Source organism: Pteropus vampyrus, unplaced genomic scaffold (assembly GCF_000151845.1).
Source record: "Pteropus vampyrus isolate Shadow unplaced genomic scaffold, Pvam_2.0 Scaffold15, whole genome shotgun sequence".
In the NCBI taxonomy this organism is placed as follows: Eukaryota; Metazoa; Chordata; class Mammalia; order Chiroptera; family Pteropodidae; genus Pteropus; species Pteropus vampyrus.
The window spans coordinates 4,049,933-4,066,069 of record NW_011888796.1 but is presented as its reverse complement, the minus strand read 5'-3'; the positions used below and the strand labels follow the sequence as shown (position 1 = coordinate 4,066,069).

General features: G+C 49.4%; 1 protein-coding gene across 9 annotated transcripts in view; it reads left to right on the top strand.

Annotated features, from left to right (window-relative positions):
• Positions 1-16,137, top strand: part of PLEKHG3 (pleckstrin homology and RhoGEF domain containing G3) — a 37,321-nt gene that overhangs the window by 8,704 nt on the left and 12,480 nt on the right. For 7 of the 9 annotated variants that reach the window (XM_011384425.2, XM_011384414.2, XM_023527051.1 and 4 more), the window contains 4 exons: positions 12,845-13,231; positions 14,322-14,419; positions 15,629-15,698; positions 16,034-16,080. In XM_011384425.2, coding sequence (XP_011382727.1) covers positions 12,884-13,231; positions 14,322-14,419; positions 15,629-15,698; positions 16,034-16,080 — 563 coding nt within the window. In that variant the 5' untranslated portion in view covers positions 12,845-12,883. Of the gene's footprint in view, positions 1-1,237; positions 1,305-12,844; positions 13,232-14,321; positions 14,420-15,628; positions 15,699-16,033; positions 16,081-16,137 lie in introns of those variants that run through there. The other 2 variants (XM_011384419.2, XM_023527038.1) reach the window with 2 other exon arrangements.

Here is a 16,137-nt window from a genome sequence, read left to right as displayed (position 1 = left end):
TCCTGGGTAACCACTAATCTATTTTCTATCTCTATGGATTGGGCTATTCTGGACATTTCACATAAATGAATTCATACAATATATAGTCTGTTTTGACTAGCTTCTTTCATGTAGCATAAAATTTTCAAGAGTCATCCATGTTGTGCCATGTTATCGGTTCTTCATTCTTTTTTTTATTGCCAAATAATATTCTGTTGTATAGGCATACTACATTTTTGTTTATCCATTTATCAGTTGATGGGCATTTGAGCTGTTTCCACTTTTGGGCTATTATGAATAATGCTGCAATGAACAGTTGTATATAACTTTTGTGTAGATATATGTTTTCAATTTTCTCAGGTATATATCTAGGAGTAGAATTAATTACTGGGTTGTATGGTAACTCTGTTTAACTTTTTGAATAACCGCTAAATTTTTTCCCACATAAGGCTACACCATTTTATATTCCTAGCAGCAAATTAGCACAAGTGTTCTAATTTCTCCACATCCTCACCAACACTTATTGTTGAATATTGTTTTACTTTAGCCATCCTAGTGTGTATGAAGTGTTATTAATTGTGTGTGTGTGTGTGTGTGTGTGTGTATGTGTTTAAACTGTGGTTTTGATTTACATTTCCTTAATGATTAATGATATAGAGCATCTTTTCATGTGCTTTTTGGCTATTCGTATACTTCTTTGCAGAAATGTCTATTCACATTTTTTTCTCATTTTGGCTATTCTCAGTTCCTTGCTTTCCATATGAGTTTTAGGATGAGCTTGCCAGTTTCTACAAAAATCCATCTGGAGTTTTGATTGCATCTGTAGGTCAATTATGGAGAGTACTGCCAAATTTAAGAATGTTAAGTGTTCTGATCCATGAACATGGGATATCCTTCCATTTATTCAGATCTTTAATTTATTTTAACAATGTTTTGTGTTTCCAGTACACAAGTCTTATGCTTCTTTTGTTAAATATAGTCCAAAGTATTTTTATGCTTTTTGTTGCTATTATATATGGGATTGTTTCATTTCTTAATTTCATTCTTGGGTTATTTACTGCTTATGTATAGGAATAGACTTATTTTTTTTTGTATTGATTTTGTATCCTGCTATCTTGCTTTTGTTAGTTCTAATAGTTTGTGGTGGATTCCTTAGGATTTTCTATATATATAAGATCCTGCCATTTATTAAGAGAGATAGTTTTAATTCTTCCTTTTTGATCTGGATGTCTTTTTCTTGCCTAATTGCCCTGGCTAGAACTCCAGTAAAATGTTGAATGGAAGTGCCATGAAGGGGACATCCTCGTCTTATTCCTAATCTCAAGGTAAAAACATTCAGCTTTTTCCATTAAGTATGACGTAACCTGTGGGTTTTTTTGTAGATGGTCTTTATAAGGTTGGGGATATTCCTTTCTATGCCTGGTTTGTGCGGTGTTTTTATCATGGAAGGGTGTTCAGTTTTGTCAAAGGTTTTTTTTCTGGGTCTATTGATCAGGTGTTTTTTGTACTTTATTAATACCTAGAATTATATTAACTGATTTTCAGATTTAAACCCAAACTTGTATTTCTGGGATAAATTCACATGGTCATAGTGTATACTCCTTTTTATAGGTTGCTGGATTCAATTTGTTAGTATTTTGTTGAGGGTTTTTACAGCTATATTTAGAAGGAATATTGGACCGTAGCTTTCTTTTCTTATAATGTCTTATCTGGTCTTGATATAGGGTAATATACAGCCTTATAGAATGAGTTGGGAAGTGCTAGTTGATACTATTCCACTCTGGTATCTTTGGAGCCACTTATGCCTCAGTTTTCTGATCTGTAAAACAGGGATAATAATACCTGCCCCTCCCTTCTGCCCCTGGCTGTTAAGGACCAAAGAGTTAATATCCTCAAGCTTTGAAGGCCTGGGTGCGGGGAGGAGCCGCGTAAATAGAGTATTGTTGTGCTAGTGAATGATCTGGCTTTGTTTGTGTGTCTTCAGTATTTGACTTCCTGCAGTTAGTGTCCCCTGTGTTTAATTGCTGGAGATATTTGCATGTCCCCAGCTGTGTGGCATTCACCTGCCTGGCTGCGGCCTCAGTCCCCACCCAGAGGGGACCTGCTGAGTTGGGTGGGAAGCAGCATTTCCTCTGTTAGGGGCCTCCCAGGAATCAGGAATGATAGAAATGCAGAAAGTATGACCCACACACGGAACTGGTTCTGAATAGGACGTTTATTGGAGAGGTTTTGCAGGAGGCGCAGGCGCTTTAATTCCCGAGGCCGTTGGTGGCGGCTCGCTGCTCGCCCCAAGCCTGTTAACTGCTTATCTGCCGGTGGGAAGAATGCAGCTCCCCGGCCCCACACGGCCTTCTTGGTGCTCAGATGGGAGCCCTTTTGAGAAAAGCAGTAGGTACCCAGCTGGGGCCAGGCCAGGGGTGCGAGTGGGGCGTGACCAGGACTTTTTCAACTCCAAGCCTCCAAGACTTGCCAGACTCCCCCATGAAACCTGGCCAGCCACAGGCTTTGGGGCAAAAGGTAGGTTTCTCTCTTGGGGGTTTAGAAACTGAGTTCCTCACAGGTGCAGGTATAAGATAGCTAGTCCTTTTTATTCTGCCTGGCTTCTTCTAGTGGATTTGTCCATCATGGCTGGGTAAGAACAAGACAGTCCTGTGTTCCTCTTGAAGGTGACTGAAAATGGTTCTGCTGGGAGCTTGGGTGGGGGGGGGTCTTCTGATCTCTGAACATTCAGAGTTGGGTGTTTAGAGAAGAGGCAGTTCTGGAGGGACCCAGCATGCACACGCACTGGGAAAAGCAGAGTTAATCTCCTACTTCTTTCTGAAGTTTCCTTTTCCCAGAATCCACAGAGGGTGGATTTTATTTTAGATAAAATCAAGTAGTGGCACGTGGATCACATGAAGGAAGTTCTCCCCCACCCTGCCTGCCCCTGATGGATCCCACCAGGCAGGGGCGGTGCTCACACCGGTGTGCATCACTTCCAGAGCTCTGGGCAGCAGGAACGAGGAGGTCAGGGGGCAGATCCTGACTTGACTATGTCTTTCAGCCTTGAATCAAGGCCTTGCTTTTCCAGGAGCAGGACTCTGCTGCCTGAGCCAAGCTGCTCAATGCCACGTGTACCCTCTCACCCCAGAGTCTGGGGTTTGGTGATTGCTGCCTCTCCTGTCCTCATTCTGGTCTGTGTAACCTCTCTGTTGAGGGAGAAAGCTCCTTTCCTTCCCCCTGGGAACTGGTTGGATGAGTTTCCTGGGCCTCCTTGCTGAGGCCCCTTAGAAGAAAAGGCAGGGACCTGAGGGGGTGGGGGTAGGGCAGGTGCTATGGGGTGAAGAGGGGCCCTCCTGGGCTCTGTGGGACAGGGATCTGTGAGGAGTACGAGAAGTGCGGGAGGCTGGCTGCCTTTGAGAACTGACCTTACGTGAGTCTATAAGGTCTGCCTTGGAAATCAAAGTTCCAGACTTCTGTGGCTCAGGTACCAGGCCCAAGGTCAGTATCCAGGAGCCTGAGGGAGTGCTCGCTGGAGCTCTTCTCTTGCTGTAGTGCACGAGGAATGGGAAGCGCCAGGGCAGTTTGACCAACTGAAGCAGTTCACAAAAGGGAGCTGCTTGCATGTACAGACTATTTAGGTCTGGTAGCTCATACTTAGAATTGGAGAGGAAGTTGTATTTGGGGGAGCCATCCTGCCGGCAGCCTTGCCCCCTAATGCTAACTTGCTTGGGGAGGGAAAGTGAGAATTTGGGGAAGGGAAAATTCCTCAGGTGGTAAGATGTACGCTCCCCAGCCCAATGGGAGCTGCTGGCCTGAAATGCCAAATAGGAGAGTCCTTTCCCGTTCAACCCTGTGTCTCAGTTTTCTAGAGTAGGTGTTCTCATCCTGCTTTTAGAACCATTTAAGTCACATGTAGCTTCATGTTTATTTGGAGCTTTGTTTCTTTTCCCTTCACAGGAGTTGGAATAGGTCTCATTCTTCTTTCTAGCAGATGTTCCCTAGTCTAGTGGTTCCCAACCTTTCTGGCACCAGGGACAAGTGCTCCTGTGAGAATCTAATGCCTGACGATCTGAGGTGGAGCTGAGGCGGTGATGCTAGTGCTGGGGAGCGGCTGCAAACGCAGATGAAACTTCCCTTGCTTGCCTGCCTCTCACCTACTGTGCAGCCTGGTTCCTAACAGGCCACGGACTGGTACTGGTCTGCATTGGGGTTGGTGACCCCTGCCCTAGTCTCTCTCTTTCTCTTCCTTGAAGCTCTCTATGACCTTCTTGGCCCTGTGAATTCTTCTTGAACACTCTGGTTATATGGACACCTACTGCCACAGCCCCATCTGGCAGTTTGTACTTTCTAGTCCACATTCTTACACCTCATCTCAAAGAGCTCTGTCTCCACCTGTCTTGGTAGTTGTTCCTCCAGGACTGGCCCAGGTGTGTCCTTCCCCACAAAGCCGCTGCCGATTCCTTCAGTCTGTCCTCAGCCTGCCTTCTGAGAAGCCTCTTGCTGCCAGCCGCCCAGGTCTTTGAGTGGGCCAGGTCCTTTTGGGACTCAACTTTCCCATGCAGCTGCCTTTGCATTAAATGCCCTCCGGTCTCTTCTTCACCTAGCAAAAACTCGCTCATTATTGAAGACCCAGCTAAAATGTCACCTCCTTTTTAAAATCTGCCTGGGTCCCCCAGGTAGCACTAGGTACTCTTAACAGTTTATGTATTCTTCTGTACCAGCATGCAAGGCACTGCTTTGAGGATAATCTATTTATATGGCTCTTTGTCCTTCTAGAATCCAGTTCCTCAAAGGGACAATGTCTTATTTCGGTACCCCTAGGACCTAGCAGGCATCATGCTCTGAACTGAAGGCAATCTTGAACTTCCATAGTGCACATGACACGACTCTTTACCTCCTTTTGTTATTGATGCACTTGTCTTGCTCCTCCTGATAAAATATCAGCTCTCTGGAGCACGTTCTGCGTGTGACTTATTTTTGTATCTCCCACAAGCCTGCCACAATGTCTTTGTTCTTGCGGGTGCTTGAATATAGTTGTCTGGGGAATTCTGAAGCTCACAACTTATGCAAGAAGGGCAGTAGTGTTATCCCTAAAGAGAGCGATGTTGCAACACCAGTCACTCACTGCCTTGCTCTTTATATCCAGCTAGTTAGCAGGGCTAAGACTGGTTTTGAGTGGTGCTGGCTTGAGCCTCTGGACTCATTCATACACATTCTACTGCTTTCTCCTCTTTGATATTCCCTGTGACTTAGAAAATGGGTGAACCGCAAGGTTTTTCCCCAGTTCCTTGCATCCTCGTCTTACGTCCTGGATCTCTACATGTCCACCCTGAAGCTGAATTTTGTCTTTTCTTTTAAGCTCAAGGACCAGTATCAAGGGTGGTTTTTATTGATCATTTATTTGTGCTTTTGCTATCTCACGTTACCTCAAATTCTGTTCCTGCTCAGGCCTGTTGTCCCCCATGGCTCTGTTCCTCTCCAGCTCCTCACAGTACATGCCATTCTCCCTGTGGAGCTCTGAGGAATGTGCCCTGCCCGCTACAGCACAGGACTCTGGCTCATTTATACTTCATCTTCTGGTCTGACTTTCTGTTGGTCATGGATATCAGACTGTTTTTTTTTCCAGCTGAATTGCTTTGTATTCACCCTTAAAAGATCTTGGTTGGAATTGACGTTGTGATCATAGATGATGGATGGTTGGTGGCAGAGGGTTAGGTCATGTCGGTTCACCAAGTTTAACATATATCTTTATTATTAATTGCAAATGTGGTCAACATTTTAGGCTCAAATTAGAAAAATCTCTTATCCTGGTTGCTTGTGAAACAACCATTTATTCATCATCACCATTATTGCTGCCATTTCTGGTGGTCTTACTGTGTGTCAGATGTACAAATTGCTTAACTTGTATCATCTCTATCTCGGAGATCAGTGAGGTTGGTACTGTTGCTGTGCTCATTTTGCATGTGAGGAACTTGAAACTTGGTGAGGTTAAGTGACTTGCCCAAGGCCACCTACAGCCAATAAAGTGGAGGAGCTGGGATTTAAGCCAGGTCTGCCTGACTCTAAAGCCTGTAGATCCATTTAGTGCATTTAATCTCTGGGTTCCCTGGACTCTCATGCACACACATGTTTGGATATTATCTCCTCTGCTGAGAACTCGGAGACCTAATGGGGCCTCTCTGTTTCCACTTAGGTTCCCGGTGAGATTTTCCAGTGTCTTTGAACCTGATGTAATAGTAAATGCTGCAGCTCTTAAAGGTGTGACTCCTGTTTCCTTCCTTTCCCAACCCCAGCCAAGAGGTCTCAATTCAAGCAGCTCTCACTGTGGGGGTAGGGGACAACATGATGGCTAATTGTCTGGGTTATGTCCCTGAGTTTTGCTGATAAGAAGAGGTGGTTCTGTGAGCCTTTTTGACCTAGAGATGAGAGAGGTGGGGCCTCTGGGAACATTGGATCTGTCTGTGACTTCTAGCACCGTCTTTTGGCTACTCCATCTTCTGGGGACATTGTGTCATTTTCCTGTTTAATGACAAGTAGTTCTAGGAACCAGGTTGACTACTCTGGCTGTGAGCAACAGCAATTTCTAATCAACAGTAATTGCTCTCATTTGCCTTTAGTATGGGTCTATGTCAAATCTCCTGCAGACTGCTTTTCCTTCTCTGAACTCCAAAGTGGTCCCTTGGCTGCTTTGCCTCTCCTTCCAGTTTTTTTTATGACTGGTCACTTAATAAGTGGCATGTCAGGGCAAGTGTGCCCCTGCTCTAGTCCTTTGTCTGGGGCCAAGTCAGACAGGACTGACGGGGTGAATGAGCAGTCACCGCTAGCTCGTGGGTGCTTCTTGGCTAATGGGAAACTTGCTGGCAGTGACTAATGTGGAAACCCATTAGTCTAGGAAGAACTGGCTCAGGTTTTGACTTCTATCACTGTTTACCTTTCACCTGACTGAGGAAAGTGGTGAAAGGTGCTCCAGGCACAATCTGCAGCCCTTTCAGCAGGCATTTATCGAGCATTGCCCTCTGGGGGTAAAGGAAGACTTTGGGAAAGAAGGCCCAGCCCACTGGGTTTTACTGTTTAGTCCAGGAGAAAAGCTTGCACATATAAACCCCCAAGGATCAGTGTTTAAGCGATACTCAGGGTCATTAGAATTTAAAGAAGTGTTTAGTATTGGTGTCCTACGTCTGCTGTAACAAACTTCACAAACTTGGTGGCTTAAAACAACTTACATTTATGATGTTTCGGTTCTGGAGGTCAGAAGTTAGCCTTGGGTCCCCAGGGCTGTGTTCCTTCTGGAGGCTCCAGGGGAGAATTTGTTTTCCTGTATTCTCTAGCTTCTTAAGGCTGCCTAGGGCCTTTGGTGGTCCATTTCCTCCATCTGCAAAGCCAGCAGCGTAGCATTTTCCAGTCTCTGTCTCTCTGTCCCTCTGTTTTTGTTGTCACATCAACTTCTGATTCCTGCTGCCTCCCTCTTACAAGGACCCTTGTGATTACATGGGCCCACCCAGGTAACCTAGGGTAACCTCCCCATCTCAAGATCCTTAACTTGAGCACATCTGTGGTCTCTTTGCCGTATAAGGTAACATTCACAGGTTCCTTATATCCAGGGTTTGTGATGTGATATTCTTGGGGGCTAACAGGGCATTATGCAGTCTACAATAGTGTGTGTGTTGGAGGGGTTGGAAATGGTTGAGGAGGCCTTTCCGAAGGAAGTGGTTTGACCAAATTTGTGTAGGGAGAGAGGGTCTGGGACATATTCCAGGTTTGAGGAACGACATGAGCAAATGTTGGGGTTGTGACCTGGCGGGAACAGTGAGGTGTGGGCGAGCAGCCATTGAAACGAGATGCTAGGGGCTTTCCTTCCTTCCAAGGCCAGGCCAAGGGAGTTTTCTAGACTTTAGATTTTAGGCCCAGACCTCCCAGAATTCAGATGAGAGGACCCCATTGGTAAACACACCCTTTTCCATCCCAGCAACTATAGTCCTGCTTCGAAGACACAGCCACATTTGGTGGCCACCTGCTGTTCTTGGGTGGTGGGAAAACAAATTCACGAGGGAAAATGAATTCATGAGGGAAAACGAATTTGAGCCAGCTGGCTTGCGTTTGGGTGGCCCAGAAACCCTGGTCACACTGTTCGCACAGCCTCTGGGACAGTCACGTTGCTCACATTGAACACAGTCCCTCCCCCGGGAGCCTTCTCTTGTCCATTCTTAGGGTGCTTGGGGCCCCTGAGTCTCTGGGGACGGAAGGGAAGGGAAGGGCCAGAGTGAGAAAACTGCTCTGGAAAGGGGCAAAGAGCCAGACCCTCCCAGGGATCCTCCTGGGGTTGGGGAGGGGGCCTTCCTGCTGGCGTGACGTCACTCAGCTCTGCCCACCCTCCGCTGGCCGAGGCAGCACTCACCGAGACAGCACTCACCGAGGCCTAGTGGGGAGCAGTGAGGACACAAAGGCCAGAGCCGGGCTTCTGCTGGGGGCAGAGTTGGGGAGCAGCGTGGCTCAGGGTGGTGCCGAGCTGTAGGCAAGAGCACAGATGAGTGACTCAGGATCTCAGCTGAGCTCTCTGAGGTTCACATTGCTCCTGCCCTGGAAAAGGCGAGCAAGTTGTCTGGAAAAGTTGTGGCTTTTCTCCCTTGCTTCCTTCTGGTGCCCTCGCTGAGATCCCGACAGTGTAGTTGGGGGATCGTTCTAGGGAAGGTCCAAGGCCGTCTGCTGCCCCGGTTTGGATGGAGACCCTCAGCACCGTTTAGGCGGTGTTGGTAGTTGAAAGATAAAAGGCAGCCTGCAGCACCTGAGTTGGGACTTGGCCTGGGTGCAGGTACTGCGTGAGCTCCCCCTTCCTCTAACTTGGGGCGGTGGACTTTGGAGTAAGTTGCCTTTGGGGGAAGCCCCTTGCTCCTTTCCTGCCCGCCTCCAAAGCAAACGTGGTGTGTCATGTATCAGGCTTCCACTTCTTGGGTGTGGGGCGAAAGGATGATGTTAGCCTCCTCCACACCTGGACGCATCCTCCCTGAACTGAATCATTTTCTGGGGAGCCTCCAGAGTGCTGGCCCACACAGAGGGCTCACCAAAAAATGCCCCATCCCCCTCTGCCACCTTCTCAGCCTGCTGGCTGGGGAGGAAGGGCCAGCAGAGCATATTGCTGCGTCCTGGGGATTCTCCAGGGAAGCAGAGGTTCTCTAGGAAGTTTAGGTGAGGGCCCCTGTGAGACCATTTATTTTCTGAAGTTGTCGGGGGGAGCTGAGTCCCCAACTTTCTGAAGTTGTTGGGTTTTGAGTGGTGTCGTTTTCTCCTTGGAAGCAGGGGTATGGATCAGATTGGGGGCATGGAGCCTGAGGCACAGTGGGGAAGAGAAGGATAGGGACCTGCATTCTAATCTTGGCTTTGGGGTGAATCTTACAATATGCAGCGATGCTCAGTGGAAAGGAAGGAAATGTTGGCTCTGCCCAGGGGCATGTGGGCAGCCGCTTCAGGCGTCTCTGTGAGAGTCTAAACTGTACACACAGCCATGCTTGGCAACAGACTTTTAGAACCAGAATGCACTCAAATCGAGTATGATGTCTCTTTTCCGTCACTATCAAATGGTGTCTACTCACAGTCCTCTCTGGTCCTGTGCCTCGTTTGCTCTCACTGCCCCATTCGCTCTTCATTTCTCCCTTTCTGGGTCTCTATGTTCTTTTTCTGTCCTCCTCCTGCCCGGGAGAGAGCAAGTGCCTTGTGATCCTGGGTCTCCTGGTCATGGTCCAGCTTTTCCCCTCATCTGAGGAATTGGTCTGACCTCATGACTTCACGCTTTTCCCCTTCTCTGTGACCTGTGATCCTTTGACCTGGAATCTGTATTTTTACCATATGGTTCTAACTGGAGGGTAAATGGCCAGAGGTTTCATAGTAGCAGGTCTAGAAATAGCTGTAAGGAATCTTAACACTCAGCCCTTTACCTCCATGGGCCTTTGTTGGGTAAATGAAGTATCATGTTAAAAACCCTGATCTTTCAAGTCTTAATGTGTCCCCCATGGTTTATTCATTCAGGTGGCCCTGGCTGATGTGAAATCCTTAAGAGAGTCAGGGGCAGGAGAGCATGAACACTGGGGCCTGAGTTCACATCCAGCCTCTACCACATGCTACTTCTGTGGCCTCAGCTTCTGTACCTGTAAAATGGGGACAATAATATTATCTATCTCATAGGGTTTGTTATGAGATATAAGTGGCTTATTATGTCTGTAGCACTTAGAACATTTTGGCTGTTATGGTTGGTTTTAGTCCCAGAAGGACTTGGGCAGGAGTAGTGCTTTCAATGTGAGCTTGGTTTGCAGGCGGATGGCTATGTTCAATCAGAGAAAGTTTCTCCAAGCTTTAGTTTCTTGAGCTTGAAGTGTGCTTACATTGCCATGGGGTCCCCAAAGGGTTACTCTCAGAAGGTACCCTTTAGAGATAAATGTAGAGGTGTGTGAGTGTGTGTAGAGGACCGCGCGGGGCTGTGACTAATCCTTTACTTTAAGGCTGTGACCTAGCCAGCTGTGAAATCCATTTGGGACTTGCGCCTTTTCCATTTAGCATCCCCATAGGGGCTGACTGTCCCCAGGTCTGATCTGGGAAAGGTCTTAGGCCATAAGTCCCTGCCCCATGGTTCCAGCTGGGATTGAAGGGTGGGGAGTGGGAGGGGTGGGGTGTGCCTGATTTTGCAGCTTGCTTTCAAGGACATCAGAGTCCCACAGGGCTGGAGGTTAAGTGCTGGGGCTGAATATGGGTCTTAGTCTTTCTTTGTGCTGAAATGACTTGATGTTACTCTGCCAGCTGGTTCTGTAGAAAGGCTTAGCTGGTTAATTTTAACGGCTCTTTTCAAGAGAGAGGAAAAAGCAGCAATGCTGCATTTCCCAAGGGGCTCTCATCCGAGATGCTCAGTTTCACCAAGATGAATCTGTTAATTAATCCTTCTTTTGTCGTGCCTGAAGGGGGGGAGGATACAGGACTTGCCCCAGTGCTGTATCCTCATCTGCAAAAAGAGAGGCTCAAAAAGAGCACCTCAGACTTGACCCCCTCCTCACCCCCCAGCTGAGACACAGTGACAAAGCACAGTGCTTGAGTGGGTCCTTGCTGGGCTAGCCTTCATGGTAAGTGGGTCTCAATGCTCTCCTCTCAATGCTCCTGACTCAGCTCAGTGGAAGCACCAATTTGTTCACTGTCGTTATTCATTTGCCATATCATCCTGAAGGTCCTGGCCCTTAGGTCACCTATGGTCTAGAGCAGGGGCTCTCAAACCAGTTATGACCTCAGGCAGTGTGTGCTACAGTAGGCGTAACACTGTGAGTGCTGTGGGGTTATACAGAAGGTGCCCCAGGTTTGATTTCTGGGCGGGGAGAGGGGGTGTGGCTTCTAATCTGAGACCTGAGGGTTGCGTATAAGGGATGTAGCTTGGGGGGATGGTATGGCATGAGATAGATGGGGGGAGGAAATAATGTCCAAGCAGAGAGAACGTTTGCAAAAGCCAGAACCCGAGGGTGTTGGCACAGACTGGGGACGCTGCTTTCAGGTTGGGGCAGAGGCACAGAAAACCAGGGGGCAAATTCATAGCTCCTGGAGTGATGGTACCTCCTCGTAGCTCTAGCCTGTGGTCTGGTAGCTTCTGAGGCCTAGAACTAGGGATGGAAGGCTTTGGGTCAGTGGAGGTGGGAGGGATGCTGTGGAATTTTTTTCCTGTGAAAATAGCAATCAAATGTACATTCTTAGAAAGTGGTGTTGGTGAGCTTCTGTCCTCCGGGTTGGTGGTGGAGTGTTCTTGTCTTTCTCAGGCTACAGCCCCTCCCCTGACTTGCTGCTTTAGGCCGGCCCCGCTGTGAGCTGCACCTTCTGTACAGGGAATAAAGTCCACCTGAGGCTGTGTTTGCCTTACCTGGGAGCCGCTTCCTGCTTGTTGTGCTGGGAGGGTTTAGGGAGACTCACTGGTGGCTCAGTCCTGGGGAATTTCCTGTGCTCTGGGAGTCAGGGTGAGTCAGGGGCCTGTACGAGGTGCTAGGGTTGGAGGCAGGGGTGATGCTGGCCTCAGCCTTTGTACTATCTCCTCTGCCCTCTCTGTCAGTGTCCATAAGGTTTCATGTTCATGGTGCAGAGATGTTGTAATCCAGGGGAGAATATTACCATCTGGCATGCGTGTCCTCTTAGATTATAAGAATCAGATCTTCTCCTGTCCTTGTCTGGTGACCCCAGCACAGGTCCTGACAGGTGGACATTTGGGAAGTGCTTTTTGACAACTACCAATTTCATCACTGTTTAGACAGTTTATGGAGCCCTTGCCCTGGGCCAAGCATCAGGTTCAGAGCCATGCATGCAGCACGTTGCTGCATCCTGGAGCACACGGCCCTGGGGCAGGTGGTGAGGAGCTGAGGCTCTGAGAGACTAGGTACTTGAGATTCAATCAGAAGGCACCCCGACTGCTGCTCTGGCAGGGATGCCCTCTCTACTTTTCTGAGACCTCAGGTTTCTGAGCCCTTATGTCCCGGATGTGGTCCACTTTTGCTCCACCTTGGGAAAGGTGGAGGTGGCGCTGTTGGACTTGGGGAAGGAATATACCTTGGGCACCCTCGCAGATGCTCATAGCATCTGAGGGGGGGACTTCTTGGGGCTTCAGAGTTGTTTTTAAAGTTGTGGTGAAATACACAGAAGATAAAAATCTATATGTGATCCATTTTTAAGTGTACAGTTCGGTGGCATTAATGTCATTTACATTGGTGTGCATCCATCACCACCGATTCATCTACAGAAATTTTATTATCTTGTAAGACTGAAACTCTTTACATTGAATAATACACACCGCCCCCTCGCCCTTGGTAGTCACCATTTTACTTCCTGTTTCTGTGAGGACTCGGAGGTTTGACCCTTTGTCTGTCCCGCCCAGAATCTCTCCAGAGCGCTCCCGCCAGGCAGCGATGCCAGGATGCCCGTCTCTGCCTCCCTCCGCCAGGACGGCAGCCAGGAGCGGCCCGTGAGCCTGACCTCCACCGCGTCCTCGTCGGGCTCCTCCCGTGACAGCCGAGGTGCCATGGAGGAGCCTAGTGGCCCCGAGGCCTTAGCCAAGAATGGGGCAGGCTCCCCGCGTGGCCGGCATCCCCCCAACAGCAACAACAACTCTAGCAGCTGGCTGAACAAGAAAGGACCCCTGTCCCCGTTCAACAGCCGGGCGTCGGCGGCACCCGTGCACAAGCTCAGCTACCTGGGCCGTGTGGTGCGGGAAATCGTGGAAACGGAGCGCATGTACGTGCAGGACCTGCGCAGCATCGTGGAGGTGAGGCTCCAGAGCTGAGGTCGGCAGGGTGTCTGCCCAACTCCTGTGGGGACTGGCCCTGGCCTTCGTGGCTCAGCTCTCGCATACACCTACTGGCACCGTGGAAGGGCAGTTCTTCCTGCCGTTTATCTCAGAAGGCCTGCTTCCCCCGGAGTGGGGCCTCACGTCTCCTGCCCCCCGGGAGGCTGCTGACTGCTCACACTGCCTTATGACTGTGGGTCAGGTCAGTTGCTCCGCTGGCAGAACTTCCTGCAGATCCCCAGGGAGTAGGCATTCTTGCCAAGGAGGGGAGGGACTCCTGTGCTCAGTGGAGACTGAATGAGGTGAAGAAACTGGCTCTGGACCTGGCCTCTCTGCTCCCAGATCTCTGCTCTGTTGTTTCCTAGCTGTGGGGTCTGGGCAGGTGGGAACCTTAGGTTCCTCGTCTGTAAAATGAAGATGCACTGGCCTCGTAGGGCCATGGACGTGAAGTGTTTCACACTATGCACGGCGCACAGGAGAAGGTGCGGCTGCCACCGAGTAAACTGCCCGCTGAGGAGGGAGGTGTATTCGCTTCCCAAGGCTGCTGTAACAGATTACCACAGACTGTGTGGCTTAAGACGCAGAAATTTATTCTGTCTCGTTTAGGAGGCCAGAGCCAGAAATCAAGATGTTGGCAGGGTTGGTTCCTTCTGGAGGCTCTGAGGGGCAATGCGTTCCAGGCCTCTTTCCCGGCTTCTGGTGGCTCTTGGCCATCCTTGGTGTTCCTTGGCGTGTCGACGCATCACTCCAGTCTCTGCCTCTGTCATCAACATTGCCGCCTTCTCGGTTTTTCTGAGTCTTCTCCTCTTAAAAAGGCACTAATCCAATGTGATATCATCTCAAGATTGTAAACTAGTCACATCTGCAAAGACCCTCTTTCCAAATAAGGCCACATTCTGGGGTTCTCAGTGGATATTAATTTGGGGGGGCGGAACTAGCCAACCCAGTATAGTAGGTGATGTCTGTGAAATCATGTCATAGCTGTAAAATGCAGTACAGAAATGAGATGTGGCTGGGGGGACAGAGTCGTGCCAGGAGAAGCTGGGTTCTGATGCCTTTCTCCATGCAGGACTACCTTTTGAAGATCATCGACACACCTGGGCTGCTGAAGCCAGAACAAGTCAGCGCCCTCTTTGGGAACATAGAAAACATCTATGCACTGAACAGGTATGGAATGGGCCTGACATACACCATGTTCTGCCTGCAAGGCCCATCTTAGGAACTAAGGAGGAGCCCTGGGTGTTTCTGGTCCTGGGGGCTGTGACAGATGGGCCCAGAACCTGACCTCTGAGGATGGCAAAGTGTGGTCCATCCCTATCCAAAGGTATAGTTAGCTCCCTGCAGGAGAGGGGGCATGTGGACCATGTATCTTGGAGCCGCTGTGCCTTCCCGTCAGGGAGATCATCCGAGGCCATGTGTGTGTTGGGTCCAACCTGGGCCAGCACACCCCAGGAAATTGCTGGACCTTTGCACATGATGCTCTTTCCCTCTGTCCCTTTGTGTCTCCTTTGACCTTCTCATCTTGGTCCCCTACTCGCACATCTCTTAATTTCTTCTCCATCGTCCTACTGACCCCATGGAAGTCAGGGCTCCTGGAGGTGATCTGACCCATTAGGAGAATGCACAGATCAGGCAAGATGTCTGGAGGAGGCTGAGCAATGCCTGGTGAGGTGCTACTTTAGGTCAGAGGGGCTCCTTGAGTATCTGGCATGTGCCATTTTGGCCCACAGATGCCACAGGGAAAGGCATGGATTGGGGGAGCAGAGCTTGAGGGGACAGCATTGAATCTCAGGAGGAACCATACCCCAGACCTCTTAAGATGGGCAGAAGGACTTCTTGCTGTGCAAGCTGGAGAAGTCTACGAGGGATACCTAGGCTGGATGGTGGGGAGTTGGGAAAAGTGGGGAGTACAGGAGGAGGAGGCAGAAGGGGCACCATTTCTAGCGTTTTCTTTAGCATCCCCATTAAGAACAAGGGGTGCTGGGGCTCACCCTGTCTCTCTCCTTTTCCCGGATCCTTCTGAACTGGGGGCCTTGGTTCTTTTTCAAGTCCTCTCTCTCTCTCCTTCCTCCTGTAATCTCTGCTTTTGTGTGTTTGACTCCTTCTGCCTGCAGAGGAGCTGTATCTTCTCCCGAGGTGGGTACTGGTATCCCCTCCCTCTCTCGCTTGCTGAGCATGTGGGCCTCCTTTGCTCCCCGTCTTTGCAGTGGTGCTGGATGCTTTTGTAGTTGCTGCCCTGGACAGGGCTCACTTTGGCATGATATCAGGGCTGACTGTGTATCTGGATATCAGGAGGTTGGGGAGGGGGCATGGTGTGTTGGCAGCTATGGAGGCTGCGAGCGGTCTGGGGTCTGATGGCCACTCTTTCTCGCCCAGCCAGCTACTCAGAGACCTGGACAGCTGCAATAGTGACCCCGTGGCTGTCGCCAGCTGCTTTGTGGAAAGGGTAAGAAGAGCTAGGTCCTTGTCTCTTGTCCCGCTTTGCTGGGGGCTCAGTGGGACAGGAACTTCCACCTTCAGAGGACATCTGAGCCCTAGGGGCCCCTTTCCAGGGCAAGTGTTGGGTGCCCTGTCTGGAATGGGAAGGGTATTCTGGGGTGGAGCCCCAGGGGTTGCTGGGTGGATGGCATGTCCTAGACAGATGGGTACAAAGATGGATCTGCAGACACTTGAGAAAAGGGGCCAGAATTGCTCTGAGGGCCAGGGGCATGTCTTTGGCACACCTGGGTTTATAGTCAAATGAAATTCTCCCTGATGTCATTATTTTTGGTTTCTCCTTAGAGCCAAGAGTTTGATATCTACACCCAGTATTGCAACAACTACCCCAAGTGAGTAATTGTGGTGGAGAGGAAAGGCAGAGCCATTTTGTGAGTCTGGAGCACCCC